General features: G+C 33.5%; 1 protein-coding gene across 1 annotated transcript in view; it reads right to left on the bottom strand.

Moving 5' to 3' along the window:
• Positions 1 to 25,948, bottom strand: part of ValRS (Valyl-tRNA synthetase) — a 464,082-nt gene that overhangs the window by 78,001 nt on the left and 360,133 nt on the right. The window contains exons 18-21 of the mRNA XM_090401956.1: positions 15,695 to 15,799; positions 12,200 to 12,347; positions 9,323 to 9,450; positions 266 to 421 (exon numbers count right to left, since the gene is read on the bottom strand). Coding sequence (XP_090258082.1) covers positions 266 to 421; positions 9,323 to 9,450; positions 12,200 to 12,347; positions 15,695 to 15,799 — 537 coding nt within the window. The remainder of the gene's footprint in view (positions 1 to 265; positions 422 to 9,322; positions 9,451 to 12,199; positions 12,348 to 15,694; positions 15,800 to 25,948) is intronic.

Here is a 25,948-nt window from a genome sequence, read left to right as displayed (position 1 = left end):
ACAATGAACTATTTTTGGTCTCTATAAGTTCACTATAGGGCAAATTCACTCTCCACCACCCTCCTTATTAAAAGTTTGAAGTAGTGTGAAAAAAGCATCACCTGGCCTCCAGAGCAGAGGAACTGGATTATCTAATATTTAGCCCACTCATGGTACTAATTTTATTAGATGTTTATAGCCTTTCATGGGTTTGGAATTCACATTATAAAAAAATAAACACACACACACACATACACAGAGAGAGAGAGAGCAATTCTTTACTTACCAAATATACATCACAAAGGTCATACAACCAGAAACTATAACAAGCTGTTGTGGACAGTGGAAATTCATACTGTTCAAATCCTCTATTACATGCTTCCACAGCAGTGCTCAATCTACTCAGTATCCACTTGTCTAATGGCTGCTCTGATCCTTTCAGCTAAAGGTGGGGAATAAGAGAAAAGTTTCTTGGTAAATTGATTTGAATCATAAGTAAAAAAAGTTTTAGAAAGTAATGTTACTGTTACAATCACTTTTAATTTGTCAAGCATAATTTTTTATCCTACTAGCTCATTTATCTGAAGTGTCAAAAAATCAGGATGATACTTTGTTCTCTCAACACTTAAAGTTGTGAGATAAAAATGAATACACTTGACTATGAAAGTTTGGTAATTTATTAATAATTAAATCATTAAAACAGTTAGTACTTTTAATAACAATATAAAATATTTATCACAATGAAACATACTGATGTAAGTTAAATTTATTCATACTAAAGCTACATCAGTTGGCTGTTCAGAACAAAAGTTTTCCTTTCCCTTTCTGCAGCAGAAATTAAAAACAGCAATTACACATGGTGTCAGACACCTAATTATGGTCAGTAAGTATTTCAAAAGTTAGTTAATATTCCTGTTAAATTATAATATTTGATTATAATTTAATTTTTATTATTCTTTGATGTCGACCGCATCTTTTCTCTATTCTACGTTTGTTATCAACTTCGAATTTCTTTCAATTGTGCCCATTGTTATTCCTTTACATGTGCGCTTTAGGCCTAACTTACGTTTTCTACTTTACTTGGTCATTCCCTATTAATCTCTTATAATCTGCTCTATGTTCTCACTGCTAGTGAATGACCTTTGTTATTAGTCTATCCACGATAAACAGGTTACCAACTCTCACACTATGAAATTAGAAAAATTTATTTGTTTATTGACTGCGCCATTCTAATTTGTAAATATAGCTGAAAATTAAAGTATGGAACATTGGCAAGATCAAATTTAACTTACACAATCTCTTATAGCTAGTATTGGCGATTTTTAATCAAACAAGCATGCAGGTTCGCTAATTTTTCTGGAGACAGTGCATTGGCAATAGATCAGGCAAGATAGTTACACAAACAAAACATTTATTTTGATTCTAGCATGAAACTACAAATCACAACGTAAAAGAGAGAAAATCTCTTTCTCAACCTAGTCATATACACATTAAGTGCAACATGCAATTAACTTTCTCTTACATTCATTTAAATTTAACATTCAGTTATTCCTTATGTACTAACTTAGTTAATCTCTGTTAATTCTATATACAAATCTCACATTTGTTATCCTTCATTAACATAACTGGTTACTTAACTAGTTATTAACAATTTCCTCTAAGCACTATCATTACATACATAAATTCCAACAGTAAGCTTTTAAAACATTAACAAAACTTATGCTTACTCACAGTAGACTTCACAGATACAGTCCAGTTAATACGAACACTTCTTCAGCTAGATTAGCTTAACCTTGCGACCTTCTCCTGGAATAAAACTGTTGACTCGATGACATGGCGGTTCTTCACACTTGTAGTTGCCAGGAATTTCAGGTAGGTTCATCCGTCGGAAACAGGAAATGAACTGCCAATTTCTTCTGCTATGCCCATGGATAGCTGAACGTTCTGAGCATGTCATTGGAATCTGGCTGGGGTTCTATCAAATACAGCCTCGTCTTCACCACCTCGTCATTGGAATCTGGGTGAGGATCTATCAAAATATGGCCTCCCCCCCCCCCCATCCACCTAAAGGGACCAACATCAGAAGCCTCCAGACTCCTTCCGGAGTTTGGAGGCTTCTGATGTTGACCTGTGAGACCTGTGAGGGTTGTCAAAATCCTCTGTTCTCTATATCCTCTATGCTATTTTTTGAGCCCTCTCAGTCCCCTTAAATATCTTGTCTCATTCTATGTAACTATGTAATTATTGCCAGGATCACTCGCCGGCACAGTGATGTCACAACGACGGGCTCTGTGTGAGACACTAAGTCATGGGTGCATATTTTTATGTTCGCAAGATTGTGTTTATGCATAGTCATTGTTATAATCTCTGCTAATCCTCTTTCTTTCGTTTTACATACAACTTAATAAAGTTTATCTTTGTGCACTTTTACAGCAAGGTTTAGCATTTCATACAATTTCTACATAATATTACATAAATTCACAACAATTATAAAAATGGAAACCTCTGTAAAATCGAACTCAAAAATTAAATAATTTAATTTCTTGTGAGAGATTTTACATTCCAAAGTCAATACCAAGGGCAGATAACCCTGAAAAATTAAAAAAAAAAAGCTTGGGCAAGGTGAATGAGATCCACAGGGTTTCCCAGATATGGGATGGACTGTCGATGCATGGGCTATATTTTTCCACTATACTGTACTTCTAATTAAGTTGCCTAAATAATAATGAAAACCATGTTTTCATTCTAACTTGTGCTGGGATTGAGGGGGGGGGATAGAAAAAAAAAAGAATGAATTACAACTTTCCAAGTGTTTAATCAGCATCTTTTTGAATATAATTTTTTTGATGACATTAGGGTATAGGCTCTTCTACACCCGCTGATACTTCCTTATATCCTATACTACTTGAAAGTAAAGCAAGCAAACATATAGTAATTACTACCATATTTAAGGTATTCATTAAACTGCCATCAAAATTTAAGTTTCCACTTACCAAACTGTCATGCTCGTATAAGGTATTCATTACTTACATGGGACATTATAATACCAGGACTACACTACCTTCGTGTAATTCTGGTATTGCTTTTCAATTATTTGATGAACTGTTTACATGCTAGAATTTGTGTTATGATATGAAAACAAAGAGCAATGCACATTCTGTTTTGTTGTGTATTGAGAACCAAACTGAGAGAGGAAAAAACTGGAGGCACTGTTACTTTTTAATGCATGAATATCTTAAATATGGTAGTATTACTATAATGTTCACTTGCTTTGTTTTCAAGTAGAGAATATAAGGGGAGAAGGGTATCCCTCACCTGGAAATATCAATGGGTGCAGAATAATCCTAATGTTCCAAATAAAAAAAAAAAAAAAAAAGGATATTCAAATACTTGAAATGTTCTTGTAATTCATGTCTTCTATCATCTACTGAAAAGTTTCTTCCACAACTACTCTGTAAAATCCCTTTAGTAACCTATGTTTCAATGTTCTGTTGGATTTTGGAGTAAATTTTTGTTTTTTGCAAAAACAATTTTTTGATTTTGGGTATATTTTGATCATTTTCAATTTTTGTTAGTTTCTGTGGTTTTTTTTTTTTTTTTTTTAAACAGCAGCATCTCTACAATGTTTATTTGCTATCTGTTATGATAGTGAGTGAAATATTACAAAATTTATAGAGCAGGAGAATGCAGCAAAGGTGAAGGACTCATGGTCACCACTCCCACACAGGGAGTGCCAGACTCCAATCAAAGCATGGTCTCAGACAAGTGACCTGCACATCCTGGTAAAGTAATCAGTAGCAGGATCATTTGCCAGTTAATCAGGAAGGCTCTGAAGCTGGCCTGTGGAAACTAATTTACTGCTGTGTCCTTAAATTAAACAAAAGTTTAATTTTAATTAAAATTCAATTCAAATTAGGAGTATAACATTATCTGCATAAAGTAATGAACTGAGACCAATATCTCTAATCTTGTTATCAGGTTTAATACTGCTTTCCTTCATAATGTGACCCATATAGATAATGAATAACAGTGGAGATAATGAACCCCATTTGTTGCACACCTGACTTAACATCAAACCATCTTCCTGTACCTCCTTCAATTCTAAGTGCAAATTTACAACTCAAATATAGGCTATGTTCTGTATTATATCAAGCAGTACATAGTCTATTTACTGCTTGATACAATGTCCCATTTACATCATATAACCAGCATTCTGAACAGCTCTCCTCCTGGCATCTTGTCATATGCCTTTTTGATTTCTACAAAACTTGAATACATATCCTTGTTATATTCCCATGATTTCTTAATTATTTGTCTTAAAGTGAAAATCTGATCCTGACAATCTCTGTTTGCAAGAACCCAGCTTGTTCTTCTCCAAGCTTCTCCTCCACAGTTTTTCTTAGCTATTTCTCAAGAATACTTTATAAATCTTACCAGAAACATTAGAGAAATTCCTCTGTAATTCTCATATTAAGCTTTATTTCCTTTATATATATATATATATATATATATATATATATATATATAGTTGGGTACTATGAGCACTCTACTCCAATCATCTGGAATTAGACCCTCTGACCAGGCTTTCTGAATTACAGTGGCTACTTCTGCAGTGTAGTCACTGTAAAACTTTTATACCTCCATATTTTAGCATTCTAGTCAAATATCGTGTACTCCAGCTGCCTTTCCACATTTCAGGTTTGTGATAGCTTTTTCTACTTCAAGTACAGATATACACCAAATTCTCCATTTACACAGTAGATTGGTTCCAGAAAAAACTGTGTAAATGAAAACTGTGTAAAAAAAGAATATCAATAATACAATGCATATGAAAAAATAGAAGAACAGTTCCCGATGTGAAAACCTGATACAAACAGTAAGTTACTTTCAAACAAAACATATATATAGGCATCTCAAAGAAAATAGTGTGTCACTAATAAAACAGAAACTTGAAAAGGTCCAAATACACTCGTGCATATGGTTAGTAGTTAAATTTTATTCACCGTCACTTTCTGACAGTAACCGTATTCTTTTGTGTGAGACTGGAATTAAATCACTTCCATCACTTGAAACACTTTGGCTGTCCTCTTCATACTGCAATGGCAAAACATTTTCTTCAGCAAAAGGAACTAAATTAGAACTAATTTCCAGTAATTCTGAAGGTTGATTTTTTTTTTTTCTGCAAACTCTGTGATTAATCGTTGAAATCCTGTTTTGACTAGATCTTTGTATAATTCTTCATATCACACCATACATGACTTCAGTTCATGTTTAAACAATTCAGCTCATTCAGTACTTGGATCATGTGTAAGAAAATGACTTTGCAATTTTACTAGCCATTTGAAGTCTATCTTTAATTAATACTGCAGTGAGTAGAATCTCTTCATCATCATCATTTTTTTCTTTTTCATCGAGATTCTCAAGGACAGCTTCTATTATTTCATCATCACTAACAGCTTTGTCAACCATCAATTCTTTAATATCTGCAGATGAAAAATCATCAAATCCTTCTCTGCCAACTGCATGTGCTAATCTGATGATATTGGTATATTCAGTTGTATGCAAAGGTAAGGGGTTTTTCTTTTTCACACATTCTGGCCAAGTAGCTTTCCAGCATGAATTTAAAGTTGATGGTTTCAATTCTGATAATGTCAACTTAGCAAGTTTGATGCAATCCAAAATAGAAAATTTCTTCCTCACATCAATAAATAACTCTCAGTAAATTATCCTTATCTAGTTTATCGAAAATGTATTGGAATGTTCTTCATATGTAGTAAGTTTTGAAGGTAGCGATCACGCCCTGGTCTAGTGTTGTATTAGGTTACAGAAAACAAAATTCCACATTCGGGGCCAGGCACATTGTCTATAATCAATAAAAAAAACTTTAAAGTCCAAATTTTTTCTCATCAAATAGCATTTAATTTCTGGAACAAAACATTGATAGAGCCATTCATTAAAAATTTCTTTTGTTACCCAACCTTTTTTATATGCCTTCCAATGCACTAGTAATGTGTTCAAATCCACACCGCTCATTGTCTGCAGCAGTCTTAGGGATCAATTAATGAGTAATGGTTTTAATATACGATCTCCTGAAGCATTGCTGCAAAATAATAGAAATAATATATCCTTAGCTGCTTTAAAGCTACCAACACTTTTTTGTGATTTTGCTATATAAGTTCTACTTGGCATTTGTCTACATTCTGTAGCATAGCGTAATCCCCTGATATTTAAAACATCGAGGTGGGGTTCCCCAAAATTCAAGTTTCAAGTACATATGTACCATATTAGGAAATAATAATTATAATGGAAGTACCCTTTCTAACAGGATTGAAATCAAACTGAAATTTTAAAAATAAGTGCCATTTGAACCATATATATATATATATATATATATATATATATATATTATACTGTCACTGCTCGTTTCATTTAGCAATCTTTCAGAGTAATTACTCCATACATTAAGAATATCTTTATCCCCAGTTTTAATGTTCCCTTTATCATCTCTAATTCCTTTTACAGTATTCTTTACTCCATTTCTGAGTTTTTTTCACTAGCTTCCAGAATATTTTACCACCTTCCTAATATTTTTCAATGTTCTCACCAAAGTCTTCATGACTTTTGTTCAGCTAATTTTATGCAATGCTTTACTTTCTTACATTTTTCTCTGTATTCGCTAAGAGCACAAAGTGACTTACTTGCCAGGAATTTTCAATGTGCTTTCTTATTTTCCTTGACTGCCTCTTTAATTTCCTGAGTCCACCATGGAGTTCTGATTTCACTATCCTTGCAGACAACCTCACCACATGCCTCTCTGACTGAATCAAACAAAGTTTTCTTCAGAGTTTACCACTGAATCTCCAAGGATTGGTTCTTGATTCCAAACTCTCAGTTTTTCTTGAATAATGTTTGGGTATTTGAGTCTGCAGTTCACATCTGTTAGCTGTTCAACTTATTCATTTCAAAACTTTCTTACCGCCCTTCTTTTCAATATGACATTCAATTTTATCCTGCTCAACATTAAATGACGATTACTTCCTATTTCAAATTCTCTGTATACTCTTGTGTCCTGAACGAGTGGGAAAACATCACTGGCAACAATAACATAGTCAATGAGACTTTTCTTATTCCTTGCATCGTCTCACCATGTCCATGTCTACGTCCTGAGTAGAAATCTAGCAGGTACTTACTATTATTATTAGCTTTGCTCTTTTCTCCAAATTTTACCAAAACATTCTTATATGTCTAGTAATCATTTCATACTCTGCTGTTTTGATCTCCAACAAGGACCAACTTTTCCTTTTTTGTGTCAGCAGCTTTCTCTAATGCCTTGAAAAATTGCTCCTGATTAGAATCTTCTAATCCATAAGTACCATAAGCACAAAAAAAGTCTTATCGTCAAGTTCCCCATTCTGATATTAGCCACATCACTCTACTTGATATTCTGTGCAATTCAAGATTATCTTCCTATTTAGTGTTAATATTATAGCTATTCCTCCTTTTCCTTGATTGCTATTTCCTGAATATATCATCTTGTATTTGTTGCTTAGAAAGATCTCACCTGTTTCTGTTTTCTTTGTTTCAGTAACACCTATTAAAAAGCACCCATCGATGCCACTTATGTTGATGGTGAGTTGGGGTTTGTTCCAGTAGCTAACTTTTCATTGTTCAACCTAGTTCCCTGACAAAAATAATGGGGTAGGGTGGGGAGCTTTGTCATGACAGATGGGATGTCAACTGGTTGACATCCCATCTGTCATGAAATTTCACATGCTGTATCATCATTTTGAGTTATGGTTTAAGCCAATAAAAATACAATTTCGTCAGCTAAATCCCAAACTGTCAGCCCATCCTTGTTCGTTCAGTATCCAGGTAGATACCCAACAAGGTGCACCATGAGAAGATGAGGAATAAACATCAGATCAGAAGCCCTGGTCGGTTCTCCACATTCCTCAAAAGGACACGTGGAGGTCTCAATCCCAGTTATCCAATCCTAATCCTTAAGCACCCTTGCATCAAATTGAAAATGACGATAGCCAATGCACATAAAATTTGACCAGTGTTAATTTCCATCGCGAAACTTTTTTCCCTACTCTTGAAAAAACACAACATCCGAACACTTTCAGTTAAAACTGTTAAAGTCAGAGTTACAAAACCACTCATTCTGAAAATGATGAAAAACAGAAACTTATTTTTAAATTAAGAAGCCATCGTCATGTTTTCAAATATATTTTTTCAAATCCATCAATGGTGTAGTACTTTCCTACCGTTCTCTTGAGACAACTTTCTTGCACATACTGGTTGTTGAGTATATTCAGCACATGTTATTAATGTTCTTGAATGTAAATAGCTCTGAGACTACAAGTATAATATATTCCTACTGTGAATGGGACAAGGAATTTTTTTCTATTTTTATTCATCACACATTTTTTATGTTTTACATAGTCCGAAAATCTTACTCAAGAGATCAAATCAAGCAACTTCAGGCCTCCAATAAACCAGATTTGTTATTACAACTGCTATCCTATCTCTAAGAACAAATCTGGGCAGTTTTACAATGCTCGTCAGTTCACCATCAGGCAATGAGGGACTTCTATTGGATAACAAAATTCATTTTTTAAGGAAAGATTTTGAGAAAAACATTCATGCCAATCTACACAAATGCTTCTACACATATCGACCACTGAATTAGAAATCTTTATGCAAATATACTTAAATATCACTTATGCAGTGTAAATGCAAAATACTTAGTTACATACATCACCAAGTGTTCTATGCAACTATTGCATCTAAGAATGCTGATGGTCAGTAATCGACAATAATGTTGATCACAATAGGAAAAACAAAGGATCATCTGCAGTTCGATAAAGGGCTTATTGTGGGTATGCATCTAGCTGGAGTCACAATTTTGAAAACAGCAGAGCTGACTAGTTTCTCAAATGGCAAGATATCCTAGGTGTTTAATCAGTAAAAAATAAGCCTACATTGCTTGTCTAAGAGGCATAACTGTGGTTCCTAAAACAGTCTGTCAGGGATGAGATTGCTGTGATTGATTGAACTGAGAAGGTTTTTATGGAAAAACAGAACTTCCAGTGTGCAGCGTTTTTGACCAAAGCATTTAATGAAGGCTGTTCCTGACCAATATCTCACCTAACTATTGTATAAATCACATGTGAAAAACTGGAACTTCCATCTGAATTAATTTAAAAGATAGGCTTGATAAGTACATGCAGATATAAATTTAATTCAGACTTTTATTTATTGAAAATAAGTTTGCACTTTCTAAGTAGATCTTGATAATAATCATAAAAATATTACCCATAAATAAATAGTTATAACTTACTGTTGGCAAGATGTTTGGACAGAAATCACTTCCCAGTGAGTGGAGTGCAAATTTTGTAGCATTCCAAATCTTATTACAAAAATGGCGGTAACCTTCAACACGGTTTATATCCAGATTAATATCACGACCTATAATAAGCAAAAAGAATGTGAACCGGACATATAAACAAGTTCCTTTAATGAAAAGAATGACAAATCTAATACACACACACAGAATAAGACCTCACTTGACACTCAGGATATACTATTAGAATTTAGAGGTCATTTTAATCTTATGCAATCAGAGAAAGGTGAAAACACAAACATGAATAGAACAGTGTTGAATTTTTATTCAACAATATTATTGTATATAAGCTTATATAATGTATTTATAATTTTACATTTTAGGTGAATGGCAGGGTTGAGTGTCTTCTGAGAGCAATGGCATTTTGAATTGTGCATAATTGTGCACAGTCGACTCTTCATGTACCTATGAAAGGTTGAGTATCATTTTCTTTTTTTCTCACAAAGGAGTTCTCAGTAGCAAGATATTGCTTCCATAACATACTCCATTTTAGAACTCTGCTCATAACTTGGGTTATTTTCTAAGAATAGATCTATAATGTTTTAATATAATTTTGCTAAAAAATTTTTGCAATAAGTTCTCTTTGTACATTATCTTCAAATCAGAGGCTTGAAGACAGAGAATTTGGAGAATTATGTACTGATGGAGAAAGAGGAATTAGGTACCATTATTTAATGTTATTACTTGTAGGTGACAAGTTTGGGTAATCAGAGAATTACTATTTTACTAAGCATTTGCAAAAGAGAACAATGAATGGGATAGCTTCAATCAGGGTCATACTGTGTGTGTGTTGTAATTTTTTTTAATTGTAATTTATACATATAAGATGATCCATTATACCTATCGAACTTTAATGGTATATTCCACACTGTGAAACTAACAAAAAAAGTCCCAATAAAGAGGCTGAAAACCTCATTTCTGAGATATAGGCCTATATATATTTACAGCATGAATGCCAAGAACCTGCAGATTTTTCTCATTTGTGTAAGGTTGTAAACTACTACTTCTTATTCCTTCCCTCCTCTTTTGCCTTGCAGTGTCAAGGATTTTCTATTCACTTAACTGCTAACATATTTCGAGGATAAGGTGGTTAAGCCCTATGCTTCCTGGTATGTCCTATGTCTGCAGATGCGTGTGTTCACAGGCCAGTTTGCCTGTTCTTGGGGGATGAAAAAACAGAGTTTTTCAGGTGAAAAAAACCACCTACTTCTGTATGAGACCAGCTAATTCACCTTTAGTCGAAAGAGACCAAATACAGGTTCCTCACATCACTGACGGAAATCGAACCAAGGCCTTTCTGATCAAAGGGCTTCATCTATACTGACTGTGCTATGAAGGCTTGGTTGTAAACTTATAGTACATTAATGAAGTCAGTACACTAAGGATTTTTAAAATTTTTTTATATATTTGTATATTATTCTTGTATTTTGTATTTTTTACATAATCTAAAAATCCAGCTCTAGAGACAAACATGGAACTTTTTCAAGCCACTTCAGCCCTCCAAAAAGCAGGAAGGTGATTTCGCAATGTGTGATGAAATTCATCTCCCACCTAAACACAGGTCAAAAAACATTCATGCCAATGGTAGGATTCAAACCTGAGCCTGCTGGTTGGAAAGTGGACACTAATTATTCAGCCAACAAGGTAGCAAATAAGCATAAATTCCTTACTAACTGAAAAAGAAACAGTCTAGGATAAATTTACCTTACTGGAGGTGTTCAAAACCTCGACTTCCAGCCACACGAAGCTGTTATCAATGACAGCTTCATGTGTCATTGGAGAATTGCTGCTGCTGTCCTGAATGCATAACTGCACGTAGATTTTGACTGACCACACGTGATGTGATAATTGAAAATACCATCTTGAGTGAACATCATCCCATCTGTGAAAAGCACATCAGAGAGAAATCGTTGCTCCTGTATACACCATTGTAGGAGGCACTGACAAATACCAAATGATGATGTTCATCTGGTAAAAATGCTTGAACCCACTGGAAATCATATGGGTAAATCAGATTTTCAGGAAAGACCCTATATATCACTGCTTGAGAGCCATCCTCTTGTACTATAATCCTCTGTGCCACAAAATAGAATACTAGATTAAAATTCCTTTTGAATTCAGATCCCTAGCTACTTTCTAACATTTTAAACTGAAGCTGCTATATAAGAACTGGACTTTTCTCTCCAGATGGGGTATTTGTAATATAAGGTAAACCAAACAGAGATGAAGTGAGCAAGGGATTAGGGCAATCAATTTTATGCCACCAGATACTGGTATTAATCTCAAAAAAAACAAAAAAAAAAAAACAGTATGATGACATTTAAATAAAATAAAAGTAGCTTATATCATAGCAAATCCTTCAATTATCAGAATCAATTGATAATTATTATTAAAGGATTATGCTTAAAGTTATGCCACACCTTTTTTATGCTTTTAAACCCCCCACCACCATATCAAATCAAAAATTAAAAACAATGCAAATAGATAAATCATGCCTTTAAAATTTCCATATCAATTTATATATTTGAACCTTAATAATTATTAAAGTTAATATGACTGGATTATCTTTGCATTTGGCAGCCCCCCCATTTTTTTTAATGATTCTTAAAAGAAGTGACATTACTGTGTCACTACTTTGAAAAATTAAATTTTTTAATTGCATTGACATTTTTCTAAATACTGTGTGACACACTATTTAGAAAGATATATTTAAAATTAAGCTTCAATACAATTTCTCAAAGAAAAAAAAAAAACATTTTGCTAGGTTCATTCATTTATTTCTTTTTCTCATTTTTTGAACATATCTTGAAATACCTTGAAGAGTATAAGCACATAAGGCAAATCTTAAGGCATCTGTGCCACATTCTGGAATGCCATTTGGAAAATCTGCTTTCTGACCTTGCTTAGCTTTCTCTAATTCACTTTGTTCAAGATTGGAGTCCAACAATATTTTGTTTAGGCCCTGCAACATACCATACCAAATATTAATAAAAGTTAAAAAAAAATAATCAATTTCAGCTGGGAAAAAAAAAAAAAAAAAAAAAAAAAAAAAAAAAATATATATATATATATATATATATATATATATATATATACTAAATCATTTTGAACCATTAGTTCACACTGAGCAACAGAGAAGAAAACATTCAGACCAGCCAGGCTTATTTTATGTGAACTTAACTCATTCTCAATATAGATATGGAGAATGAGTTAAGTCCACAAAAATGTCATTTAATTTGGATATACTCAATTCAAGTGAGAATAAAAAACACGGGTAAAAATATTTGGGATTCTAATACTACAACACCTATAAACGGAACAGTATACAAGGTGTATACAGGCCAAGAAAATGTTGGTTCTTGTTAGGATGCCTATGCAAGATCCTGAGATTGAATATAGAAATCAATGATATAATCAGGCGCAAAAACTGATGTTTAGAAACCAGTTATAAATGTATGCCATTGGCAACCCTCCTTCCCAAAAAATGTAACAAAAAAGCACAAGGAAAGACACAAAAGTACTGTTATGCAATCTCATGCTACTGCTAAAAAATAACACGAAATATCAGGTTCCTGTTACAAGCATAACCATGCCTTCAAAATTCATTCCACTGAACTCTTCTTGGTTACTTTTTAATTTAGCTTGTTTAAAATCTGAGATTTTAAATTGAATGCTTTTATTTTTATCTTTTAGCTACATGACATTTGATTTCTTTTATTTCAAAGTTAATCTCAATAACCAAAATATTTAAATTCAGATTCTTTATTTACATTAAATCTTATCTTTGACCAGTGCTTAAATCTAAAGTTATATTTTTTTCCAAATTCTAAATCTGATGTTCTAATGGTATCAACACTTATATTCTACTTCAATATTACACCAGTTATTTGAGGCTTCTTTCTTAATTTCAAAATGCAGTATCATTTCCATTGTATTCTCTAATAATAAAATTCCACTTGTCATCAATGAATGAAAAGATTACATGAAAGAATTGTACACTATTTTTAAATATGAAAAAACAACTTTGCAACATGAATAAAATGTGCATTAAACAAAAGGCATGATTAAACCATTTTCCTGCTATTCCATATTGTTCTCTTAGAGTTCATTTACACCCTCTGTCCAAAAAAGAAACTGAACTTTTCGAAAATAGAAGAAACTAGTGGCGCCACCTGATGTATCTTTTTGTAGTCGAAAGCAGCAACCTTCATTAGTGTTGTGTCAACTGCTTATGACATTTGTTTCATTAGAAGCCGAGTTAGAGTGCCAAGAGTTACAGTGTATTTTGATGAATGGTCGGTCGTCACGATATTCATGCCGTAAAAGGAATTTATCAATCGCTTCTAAACTTCGAGATAAAACTCACCATTGACCATTTGGCCAAGCGGAACGAATTCTTTGTGGATAATGCCCTTGCAATCGCAGAAACAAATCAGCATTGTACATTTTTTGATACATTTTTTGGTCATCGGTCAACTTGTGGGGAACAAATCGCGAATTCAATTTACGAAGGCCCAAACTCTTGGTCAAAATGTTGTGCACAGTTGATTTTCGAATCCCCTATTCATCTTCAGTCAATCTCACGGATGATTTTGGGTTTTCTTTGATGAAATCATGCACTTTTTGGATGTTAACTTCGCTCAGTCAAGTTTTTTGGATGGCCCGGCTTTTCGTCGTCCCCAAATGTCTCACGACCACTTTGAAATCGCTTAAACTACTCATAAACTTGAGTATAGGATAAGCATTCATCATCATATGCTTTTTGAAGCATTTGATGCATTTCAGTATAAAACTTTTATCAAGTTTAACACAAAAGTCAATCACAGCTCTCTGTTTGAAACTCATTTTCCGACCGTTCGTCAAAACACCCTGTCACTCTTGGCACTATAACTCGGCTTCTAATAAAACAAATTGTCATAAACAGTTGACACAACACTAATGAAGGTTGCCACTTTTGACAAAAAAGATAATATCAATAGGTAGTGCCACTAGTTTCTTCTATTTTCGAAAAGTTCGGTTTCTTTTTAGACAGAGGGTGTACTATTAAATTTTGTAAGCCAAACAAATGAATCATCATTACTGAACATATTTGCAAAACAGTTTCTATGTTTTATCCTGAAATTTCTGCGCAGAAAACAGTCAGTGGGAATATTGTTCTTGTTGTTAAGAAAATGATCTCCAGTATGCTGTTTCTTTTGTGGAATAACTGACTAGAAATGTTGATTCATAGGTTTACCCATGGGAAAGTTTTGCAGATATATGGATATTTTCAATATTTTGTATAAACAACAGACATTACATTACTATTGGAAAAATCAAATGCCTGTAATCTACTCAATTCTATTCCTCTCTGAAAGGAAATTTAAATATTTCAAATATTTCTGGGACATTTTTTTCATAGCCTGAAGCAGAAAATGATGACAAATGATATTCTTTGAGGTGAGCAATTTTTTAGATGAAGAAGAAATCATCTAACAAAAACATACATACACACACTTTCAGGGGTTACTTCACAAGAATGCAAGTTAATGTACAATAAATGGTCAATCATCCAGAAGATTCTACTATGCCTATACTAGTGAAGGCAGAAGATAGAACTGCAAAATTGTCATCTGACAATCAGCCAATAAATTTTTGATCACCTCGTACTCATAACTTTATAAATTATCTGGAAGTTATTTCACAGATATTTGTTTACACAAACTGTAAAATCAACAGATTACATGAGAATTAAAATCGCAAATTTAATGCCCAACTTCTTTTGCTCAATGGCTGACTACTATTTAGAAATGCTTCATTCTTACAGTAAATGCTAGAGAATTTTCACATGGTAAAAACAACAAACTCAATTTCAAAGTAAAACAGAATTTGTTTGTTATTGCAAAACATTAAACATACTCATTTTAATTTAAATTGTTCAACTTAAACCAAAATTAAAATGTACCATAAGCTTGCTACTTTTTTGATCGCTGTGATAAATTTTAGTGAAGATCCAACATAGCAAATTAAAAAAATAAATAACTCAGAGCAATTCTATTATATGCAAACATATAATAGAATTGCTTATAATATAATATAATATAATATAATATAATATAATATAATAGAACTGAAATGGACAGTAATAATTCTAATAAAGTTAAGGGCCTTGCTTTTAGGTATGTCACTTTCGGATGCACAATACATCTAAAAATGGCATTTAAAATCTAATGAAAAAATAAACAAACATAAGTGAAACATGATTATATAATAATAATCATGTTATTATTATTATATAACAAGTAAATAAACAACATAAACATTAATTACTTGAAGTGAGATTCCATTTATAACATCAATAGGATCGATTACATTTCCTAGCGATTTACTCATTTTACGACCATGAGCATCTCTAACAATGGAATGCAAAAATACCTATAAAACAAAATACATATAAATATAAAAGAATCTATTATTCTAAATCTATAGTAATAGATTGAGAATAAAGTGAGAAAATAAAATTGAGAAAATCCAAAAAAGTTTATGCAAAGTACTTTCATATAGGATAATATTACATTTTTAATACAACTAAGTGTCTGAATTGAGACTCTTGGAAGTGTTCATGAATTTTCTGACAGTCCTTAACTGCCCAACCAGCCATGACATCTACAGATGTCAAGGTTACCATGGATGTGAAGTGCATATTAAAATTGTAATACCGTTGATATTACATTGAAATATATGATGGATACTAACCATAAGAGGAGTATGTATTTTATCCATATGGCCAGTTGTGTGTTAAGAATGAAGGCATTTTCAAGATACAGCACAGTTTATTTAAAAAAAATTTTTTTTGAAAGCCTGTTAATTAGTTATAGTAATATCCAGTTTCCGTTTAGGATAGAAATTTGAAACTATAACATAAATATGTTATAAATGCGTTGGTTAATACATCCATAGGTAAGTGATTTTTTTTTTTTTTTTTTTTTATAAAAATAATAAACTTAATCCATCCATCCAGCCATCTTTCTTTATGGTTCAGGTCAAATTATCATTGCCAAACTGTTTGGCTTCTTATGAAAATAATTTCGGCAATGACAGGAAGTTTAACCCTATTAACATTCCTGTCATCAATGCATGTGTGTTATCTGGCTGATTCATCTATTTTGAAGGAGGAAAAATTCTGCTGCCTTAGTTTGCAGTTTATGCTTAAAATTTTCTACTGTAAGTCAGAATTATTTAATTCTCACAAATTACAAAAAATAAAAAAGTTACAACAATATGAATGAAAGTTCCATGATAAATGTAAGCATTCATTATAAAGTATTTATTTATTTATTTATTATTATTATTATGTAACACCTCCAGGGAGTCCAAAGATTCATGGAAGGAGGGCACTTACTCTACAACTCTCCACCAACTACACAACGCCATCTACTGCCTACCACCACCTAGTATTTCCACAGACAATAACAAATATCCATGCCCACAGGGCCTTTGGCTGGAGAGCATTTTTTATTCTACCTTTACGTAACAGTACGAAACATTAAAAGTAATTTTTTTTTTAAATTCTAATTATTTTCCCATTTTCAATTTCCAGTAGTTTAAAGTTATAGCATTTTCTTCCCTTGAATTTCAGTCAGGCTAACTTCATTTATGAAGTAAATGTCATATTCTTTAATCTCTAGGAACCACACAAATGAACATAATACCAATTCCATACAGAACATAAACGGCACAAAAGAACCTCTGTGAACTTTCATTGTAATCAGATGATAACAATGAATGAAATGTAATATCAAACAATTTTTAGTTTTAATTAAATGTAAAAAATAACTACTGATATCTGCAGCCACTACTGGATAGGTACACATCCAACAGCAGAAACTCTATTTTTTTTTTTGTTGGTGGGGGGGGAGAATTCTTGATAATTTTGAAACTACATAATAGTAGTTTCAAAAAATGAAACTACTATTATGCAATATACTGTCCTCTGATGTCTCCACACTGTCATTTTTTGATACAATGTAATTGTGTTAATATGTTCAGTTTGAATTATGGCTACAGCAACTAAAACTAGGAAGCCAGTCTTTTCTGTTAATTGTGTGTTTGGATGAGCATTTGTTCTTCTGGCTGGTTTACAGGTTTTGCAGGATGAAATATCCCGTCACTTCTATAAGACCAGCTACGAGGGTGGTCTGAAAAGTTCTCGGCCTAGACCATGGACGGCAACACTGTCGGCAAGATTTCTTTCTTTTTCTTTTTTTTTTTTTTTTTTAAAGTTGGTACATCTGTCATAAGCATCCATGTGAAATTGGAAGTCATTCTATCAAGTAGTTTGTTTTATACAGCTGTCTGAAGCAAAAGTGTTGTCTGTATTCCTTGAAATGGATAAAATTGAGTATCATGTGGTTATAAAATTTTGTAAAAGAAGGTTTAACACCAAAAGAAATTCATTTGAAGTTCATAAAAGTTTATGGGCACTTTTCTCTTTTGTTTTCGACAAATTAAGAAATAGGCTGCCGAGTTTAAACATGGTCGTACAAGCATTGAAGATGATCCAGGTGAAGGACATCCAAAAAGTGTAACAAATCATTGATCAAATGATTTGTTACACCAGAAATCATTGATCAAATGCATGATATGGTATTGGATGACCAGTGAGTCAATGTGTATGAAATTGCCGAGACTATAGGCATTTCAAAAGAATGTGTAGGATATATTTTGCATGAAGAATTGCAACTGAAAAAGCTTTGTGCAAGATGGGTGCCGCACTTGCTCACAGCAGATGAAAAACACACTCACGTGTTAAAATTTCAGCATTTTAACAAGAATAAAACTAATTCTGTGCATCAATTTATTACTATGGATGAGAGTTGGATTCACCATTACACACCAGAATCCAAACAGCAGTCAAAACAGTGGACAGAAGCCATTCCACGCCAAGGAAGACAAAGTCGGTTCCATCAGCAGGAAATGTCATGGCATCGGTGTTTTGGAATGCTAAAGGCATTTTGTTTATTAATTATCTTGAAAAGGGTAAAACAATAACTGGGGAATATTATTCCAATCTTTCAACCAGACTAGATGAAAAAATTCTAAGAAAAGAACGGGTTTGCAGAAGGAAAAAATCACCTTTCATCAGGACAATGCACCTGCCCACAAATTTTGACAATGGGAAAATTAAGGGCCCTGCACTATGAATTGTTGGAACATCAACCCTATTCCCCAGATTTGGCTCCCTCTGACTTCTATCTCTTCCCAAAACTAAAACTCTTCCTCACTGGTCAGCGTTTTTCTTTGAATTAAGAGGTGATTGCAGCTGTAGAGGAATATATTGCAGATCTTACTGGGAACCACTACAGGGATGAGATATTGATGCTGGAGCATCACTGGAATAAATGTATTAGTCTTAAGGGAGATTATGTTGAAAAATAAAAATAATTTCGAAATTATAAATTCGTTTTTCATCGTTAGGCCGAGAACTTCTCAGATCACACTCGTAGTTTACCTTTATTTGAAAAATCTCTAACAAAGATTCCTTACATTCTAGATAGGATCTGAACTCAGGTCTTTCTAATTGAAAGGTAAATGCCACAATAACTCCACAATGCTCAGTGGAGATGCTGAATTACCATTAAAAATTTCATTCCCTAGATAAGTCTTATAACAATGAATCATCATCATATTAACTCAACATAACTGAAACAAAACATTTCAGTTTCTCTTTTTTGAAAAATAAAAAAAAGCTTTAAGAATAAGTAATCCCCTCGATTTTTTAAATGAAGTTATAAAGTTTCAGTTATTCATAACATTTTTCTATTGTTCACATTCTACTGTTCTCTAATTTCAATCTTTCAATATTTTTCTATCTGGAGAGGGAAAAAAAAAGTTTATTTCATAACCCATTTATTTCTCGTCTTAATTCCATTTTGAACTTAATTTTCATGCTGTCACATAATCAGGTTTTTCTTCAAAGATATATTTCTACTTTTTTGGGAAATGACAATAGCAGACAGCCAATATCAGGATATCTGAACACTACATCTGGTTCCACCAATACAGCCATTCAAGGACTTGCTGACCAAGCATTGGACACCCACCACAGAATACGCTGAAATAAGGCCACTTTATTGCAAGCACAAGTACAAAAGATTATTCCTTGAATCAGCCTCAGTTCTGAAAAACTTCCCAAACCTCAACAAATTTAGGTGCATGAGACTGCCCCAAATTTGGGATTGGTTTGATTTATAGTTTATTTTTATGTTGGGCCCATACACATGAGGCTGGTTGGTCAACCTATAGTACATTAGTACTGTGCATGGGTAGTGGGTTGGGAAAGGAGGAATTTGTTTACATTTGATTTGAATGACTTTAAGTTGTATTCCTTGGGAAACACAGCAGGAGAGAGAGACTGTTCCACAGTGAAGCAGTTGCAGGGATGAAGGAAGAAGAAAAGAAACCTGTTCTATTTGTTTCTAGGTGTACTGTGAAGGGATGTTGTGCAGCAGCTGCACGTGTTCCAATGAGCTTATTACTGAGCAGAGGAATTATTGATGTTATTTCAGAGAGCATTTCTTTCCCATGGAAATATTTGTAGAATAAATATACTGCAGAGATGGCACAAAAATAACAACCATACTGTGCCAAATTAAAGGTTACTGCTATACATAAGTAGTTAAAGAAAATTGTAAACAGTATGCCTGTACAAAAATAAAGTTCCACAAAGCAGCAGCTACAGATAAACAGAATTGCTGCAGAGGGCACAGCAATGCACAACATCAGAGGTTAGAGTAGTACAGAAATAGTCAACAATACAAGTTAATAAACAAAATGCATATACAAAACACCAAGCCAAGGAATGCAGTATCTACATATAGATAAAATTATAAGAAATGTTTTTATGACAGTACATAAATAGGCAAAAAGGAATTATTAAACAATATGCATGTATAAATATTAAATTTAGCAAATGTGGTATCTACATATAAAGAAAATTACAAGAAGGTTACACAAATATAAAAGGTGTTCCTACTACAGCAATACATAATTAGTTGAAAAATAAACTAGTAAATAATATGCATGCACAAAAGTTAAGTTAAGCAGTGAAGTATCTACATATAAACAAAATTACTGCAGAGGTTACAGCAGTACAAGTTAATACACAAAATGCATGTACAAAACCAAGCCAAGGAATGCAGTATCTACATAAAGAGTCAAAAAGGAATTATTATACAATATATATGCATAAAAATTAAGTTTAGCAATGTGGTATTTACATAATTAACAAGGTTACATAAATATACAAGTTCAAAGGCTATAGCAATACATAACTGGTCAAAAAGTAAACTAATGAATAATGTCTATGTACAAAAGTTAAACTAAGCAAAACAGTATTTATATATAAACAAAATTACAGTCAAATGTGTTTGTACAAATCAATTCTTTGTAAAAAATTAAAAACATCATGCAATCTGTCTGGGTCTGCTAGCATTTGCCTGAGTGTATATGGCTTGGCTAGATAGATAAAAACTTCATTCCTCTCTCATGTAAAGTGCTACAAGTCTACCAGAATATGACAAATAACAAGATGTGTATTGCATTTTTCACAAATGGGAGGGTCATCAACCCTCAGTAAATAAGAATGTGTAGATGACTGTGAAGCTTAGCAAGAACAACTTCCTCTCTTCTCTTTATATGTTGACCAGAATTGCCGCGACAACGATAGAATGTCAATCTTTAATTTCAGGTTTAATGTCATATAATTTGTTTGTCAATGCTTTCTGATATGATGACTCCCATTGAGCAATTAGCTTTGATCTTATAAACTGTCTGTAGTCTGTATATGGAATTGTCAAATAGTATGTGGAGAAAGTATGAGCTGATTTAGCAGCTACATCTTCAGCCTCATTTCCCTTAATTCTAATATAGCGCTGGAATCCAGCACAATTGAACATCAAAATTAAAGATTTCCATTTTGTAAAACAGGTGCAACACCTCATAAAGCACTGGATGCGGATTATACATAGGAGAGGAGATAGCATGTAAAGAGTGCAATGAGTCTGTATAAATTAAACACTTTTGGTAGCAGTTTTCTTGTATATGCACAAGTGCAAGCTGAATGGCATGTAACTCTGCTGTATAATTGCTGCAATCAGGTGGGATCTGGTTGGAGATAATAATGTCAGGAAACACAGCAGCACAGTCAACAGAGGTATTAGTTCTTGAATCATCAGTATAGATGGGCAAGAAATCAGAGTGTGTGTGTGTGTGTGTGTGTGTGCTCTGTGTGCATTAAACAATTGCAGGTAGACAGATGATGGAGTATGAGACTTATGTAGCTGACAAAAGTAAGAGGTTGCAGAATGGAGTAAACCTGCCATGGAGGGATGCTGTTATGTTTAGTGTAGGCAATGTTGTCAAAATTCATATGAACAGCTTGCGCAGTCAACATGCATACCAAAAAAACATATAGCAGTTTGAAGTGTGTGATATTGAGCTTCCCAACACAGAGAAAAGACACTAGTCCATGTAGGATAATCTGGGAGAGACGTTATCTTTAGGGAATAATTAAAAGACAACTCTCTCCGTCGAAGTGATACAGCCAGTTCATTTGCTTCAACATAAAGACTTTGAATGTGCGAAAGGCACCAATGGCTATCCATATACCCTGATGATGAATGGAATCCAAGCATCGCAGGCTACTCTGTCTTGCAGAACCATAAAATTTGAGACCCATAATCCAGTTCTGAATGTATAACTGCACCATGAAGATGGAGTAATGAAGTTCAATCAGCATCCCCACTCAGTAGAGGATAGAGTGCGAAAGTGGTTTGACGCGCTCTTGAATTTTTCTCTTAGTTGACGAATGTGTGCTAGAAATGTAAGTTTTCTGTCAAAGATGAGTCCCAAGAACTTGGCTTCTGTAGCTACTGAAATAACAGTGCATCCCATTCTTAATTCAGGATCTGAGTGAAGAGTGCATTTTCAACAGAAGTGTACACAGACACTTTTTTCCTGTTGAAAACCTAAATCCATTACTAAGATCCCTAAATCCATTACTAAGAGAAACGTGATCAATTGCTTGCTGAAGTTGTCTTTCAATTACCCTCATGTTACAAGAGTGACAGTAAATTGTGAAGTCATCAACATATAGAGCAGTGGTTCTCAAACTTTTTGAAGTCGGGGTGCATTTAAAATCCTACAAATAATTGTAGGCGCACTATATACAAATTTCTGAGAAATATGTTATAATAATTAAGTCAAATATTACAGAAAAAAAACAATGCGATAAAAAAAATGAAACATACCTTAAGTTTATTCATTCTTGTGTTTATGAGAAACATGAGCCTGATGTGTCCTAGTGATTGCTTCAATGTTTGGGCATATATTTGAAAGGCAAACTCTCATTTCCTCGTCAATCCATTGAAGAGTTCCTCTCTTTTTACACTTAATTGTGGTGAGGGTACAAAATCCTAATTCACATAAATATGATGTTGAAAATTGTAGTAAAATGTTCAAAGCTTTTTTAGATATTGACACATATCCTTCTTTTACAGAAATCCAAAAGGCTTCAAGAGACAATTCCTTATGTTTAATCATCAATCCACGATCAGTGGATATAGCTGCCAATTCTTCTTCTGTTAATGTTAAACCAAAATCACTTGAAGTTTCCATAAATGGGTTTCTAATCCAATCGTATTGTTCAGTGTTAAGTGATGGAAAATAAGAACTCAATTTTTCTTCTAAACTTGTTAAATGTTCAACTATTATTGGAAGTGTTTCATTTATGCAAGTGTTACTTGCCAATGGAAACATTTCCAAATTACCTTCAACAGCTTTTCTTTTCCAAATCTGTAGTTTTCTCTGAAACGCTTTCATTTTGTCAGTGGATGTGAGAATATTTTCTTCTTTCCTTTGCATGCTAGTATTCAAAATATTGAGCTGCTGAAATATATCGGCCAAATACTGTAACCTGGCAAATCCATAATTTGCACCGAAGGAGGTTACAAAAATGTAATTGTTTCATCTCTTCAAAAAACGCAAGAAGTTCTTGTCGTAGCTCATGTACACGGGTAAGTACTTTCCCCCTTGACAGCCACCTCACCTCAGTGTGTAAAAGCAGCTGTCTGTGTTGTGAATCCATATCGATACAAAGCTTTTCGAATAAACACGATTTGACAGGTCTTGTTTTAATAAAGTTTACCATCTGAACAACTTGATCTAAAACTTCTCTTAATTTTTTCCCCAATGTTTTTGCCATCGAGGCTTCCCTATGAAGAAAGCAGTGAGTTACGATAACACTCTCATTTTGTTTTTTTTACAAAAGATGTAAGGAACTCAACACAGCCTACCATGGAAGGGGGCTCCATCTGTACAAATGCCTACACACGACTTTCATGTTAACTGCCATTTATCAAGATAGCTATTCAAAATGTTAAAAACGTCCTCACCTTTTGTAGACAAACTAATTCTTTGCAAAAAAGAAACTGATTTACTATTTGATCTTCATTAATAAAACAGACGAATGCTAAGAGTTGTGCCTTGTTGGTAATGACTGTTGACTCATCAACTTGCAATGCAAAATTTGAATACTGAAGTTTATTACTGCATACATTTTTCTCAATATCAGACATGTCTATAATAATATGCCTGTGAACTGTATCGTTGGACAGAGGAATCTTGCTTATTTTCATTGCTGCTTCATTTCCTAGCATTGTCATGACCATTTTTTTGCATGCAAGCAAAATAAGTGACTCACCTAAAGTACGATCTTTCGTGTTTTTTGCTATCAGTTCTGAGACTAGATAAGAAGCGATCTGAGCTTTATCAGAAGCAGTCATTATACTTTTAAAAGAATTTGCTGCTTTTGTTTGCTGTTCAGACAATCCTCTTGAAAAAACTTACAGATTTATCTTGTAAATTAGAGTGTATAGTTTTAAAATGTTTACTCAATTTACTAGGAAGCAATGATTCGTTTGCCATTTTACATCCACATACTAAACATAGCAGTAAAAAGGAGAAGCTTCACTTCCGGTCCAAGTGAAACCAAAGCTTAAATAACTTTCATTATATTTGCGAGTAGGCCGTGATTTTGCTTTCTTACTTGCACTTAACTTTTGCTCACCTCCAGAATCTGATTCTTCAATATCATGCTTCTTTTTGAGAAATCTATCCATTTTGTTTGGGTGTATTTATCTGAAAATAAGTAATATGCACATAATATCCACTTCCAACACTTTTAAAATAAGTAATATACACAACAAGAATAAATCATATTCTTGTTCTCTTTGCAAGAAAAACAGCTGTTAATTAACATAATAATGATGTGTTGACAAAAAGAGCGGTATATCCGTAATGAAAAGGTATAATAGAGTAACTATATTTATTTTTATATCTGGACACATATTTCTCTGGAATACCACAGGGCACACCTGGAAATCTTCTAGGGTGCACCAGTGCACCCTTTGAGAACCACTGATATAGAGCATTGTCTACAGTGGGAGGAAGCTGTTCAGTGATTGAGGTAATTTTAATAGCAAAAAGTGTCACACTTAATACAGAGCTTTGGAGAACACCCCGTTCTTGATGATATGGTCGAGACAGTGTACTTCCCACTGTGACTTGGAAAGTTCACCTGGACAGAAAGTTTTTAATAAATACAGGAAGGTATCCTTTGAGACCCAGGTTATAGAGGTATTTTAATATCCCATATCTCCAGGCTTTGTCATAAGCTTTTTCTATGTCAAATAAAACTGAAACAAGTGTTCTTACTTAAGGAATACATTTTTTATACAAGTTTCTAAACAAACCAAATGGTCTAAAGTTGAACAATGTCTACAGAACCCCCATTTTCAGAGCAATGGGTTGATAATTATTTGCTTGTGTTGAATCTTTTCCTGGTTTTGGGATAGCAATGACAATTGACTTGTGCCAAGAATTTGGAAACTCTTCCTCTGCAAGTATTCTATTGTATAATAAGAAAAGGAGATCCACAGGAGATGATGGTAGATGTTTTATCATTTTGTAATGCATGTCATCAGGTCCTACTGCATTAGGGTGAGATAGTAGGAGAGCTCTTTTTAGTTCCTCCTTAACAAATGGCTGATTTTATGGCTCAAGGAAGTCGATAGAAAAATTTAGCCTTTGTTTCTCTTGCTGCTCTTTCAGTATTAAAAATTCAGGAGGATATAAAGCTGTAACTGAGATTCTGTCAAAATTTCTCCCAAAGTGTCTACATTGCTTTGAGATCAGCAATAATGCTTCCATTATGGCCTAAGGTAGACAAACAATGTGTACTGTATCTGCCTTTCATTTTCTGGATTTTATCCCATACAATTTTTGGACAGGTCATTTGATTAATCGATGTAGTAAATTGGATCCATGATTGTTTTTGATTCGGATGTCTCACATAACGTGCTTTGGCTCGAGCACATTTGAAAGTTATAAAGTTTGATGCAGTGGGGTATCTACGAAATATACCCAATGCTCTGTGTTGATCTTTTTTGATGGTCGAACATTCTGTGCTCCACCAAGGCTTTGGATAGAATGGAAACCAAGATGATGTTTTTAGGATGGAGGCTG

The sequence above is a fragment of the Typopeltis vanoorti genome, chromosome 12 (assembly GCF_054136105.1).
Source record: "Typopeltis vanoorti isolate ZY-2024b chromosome 12, IOZ_Tvanoo_1.0, whole genome shotgun sequence".
In the NCBI taxonomy this organism is placed as follows: Eukaryota; Metazoa; Arthropoda; class Arachnida; order Uropygi; family Thelyphonidae; genus Typopeltis; species Typopeltis vanoorti.
This window is presented reverse-complemented; position numbering and strand designations above follow the sequence as displayed.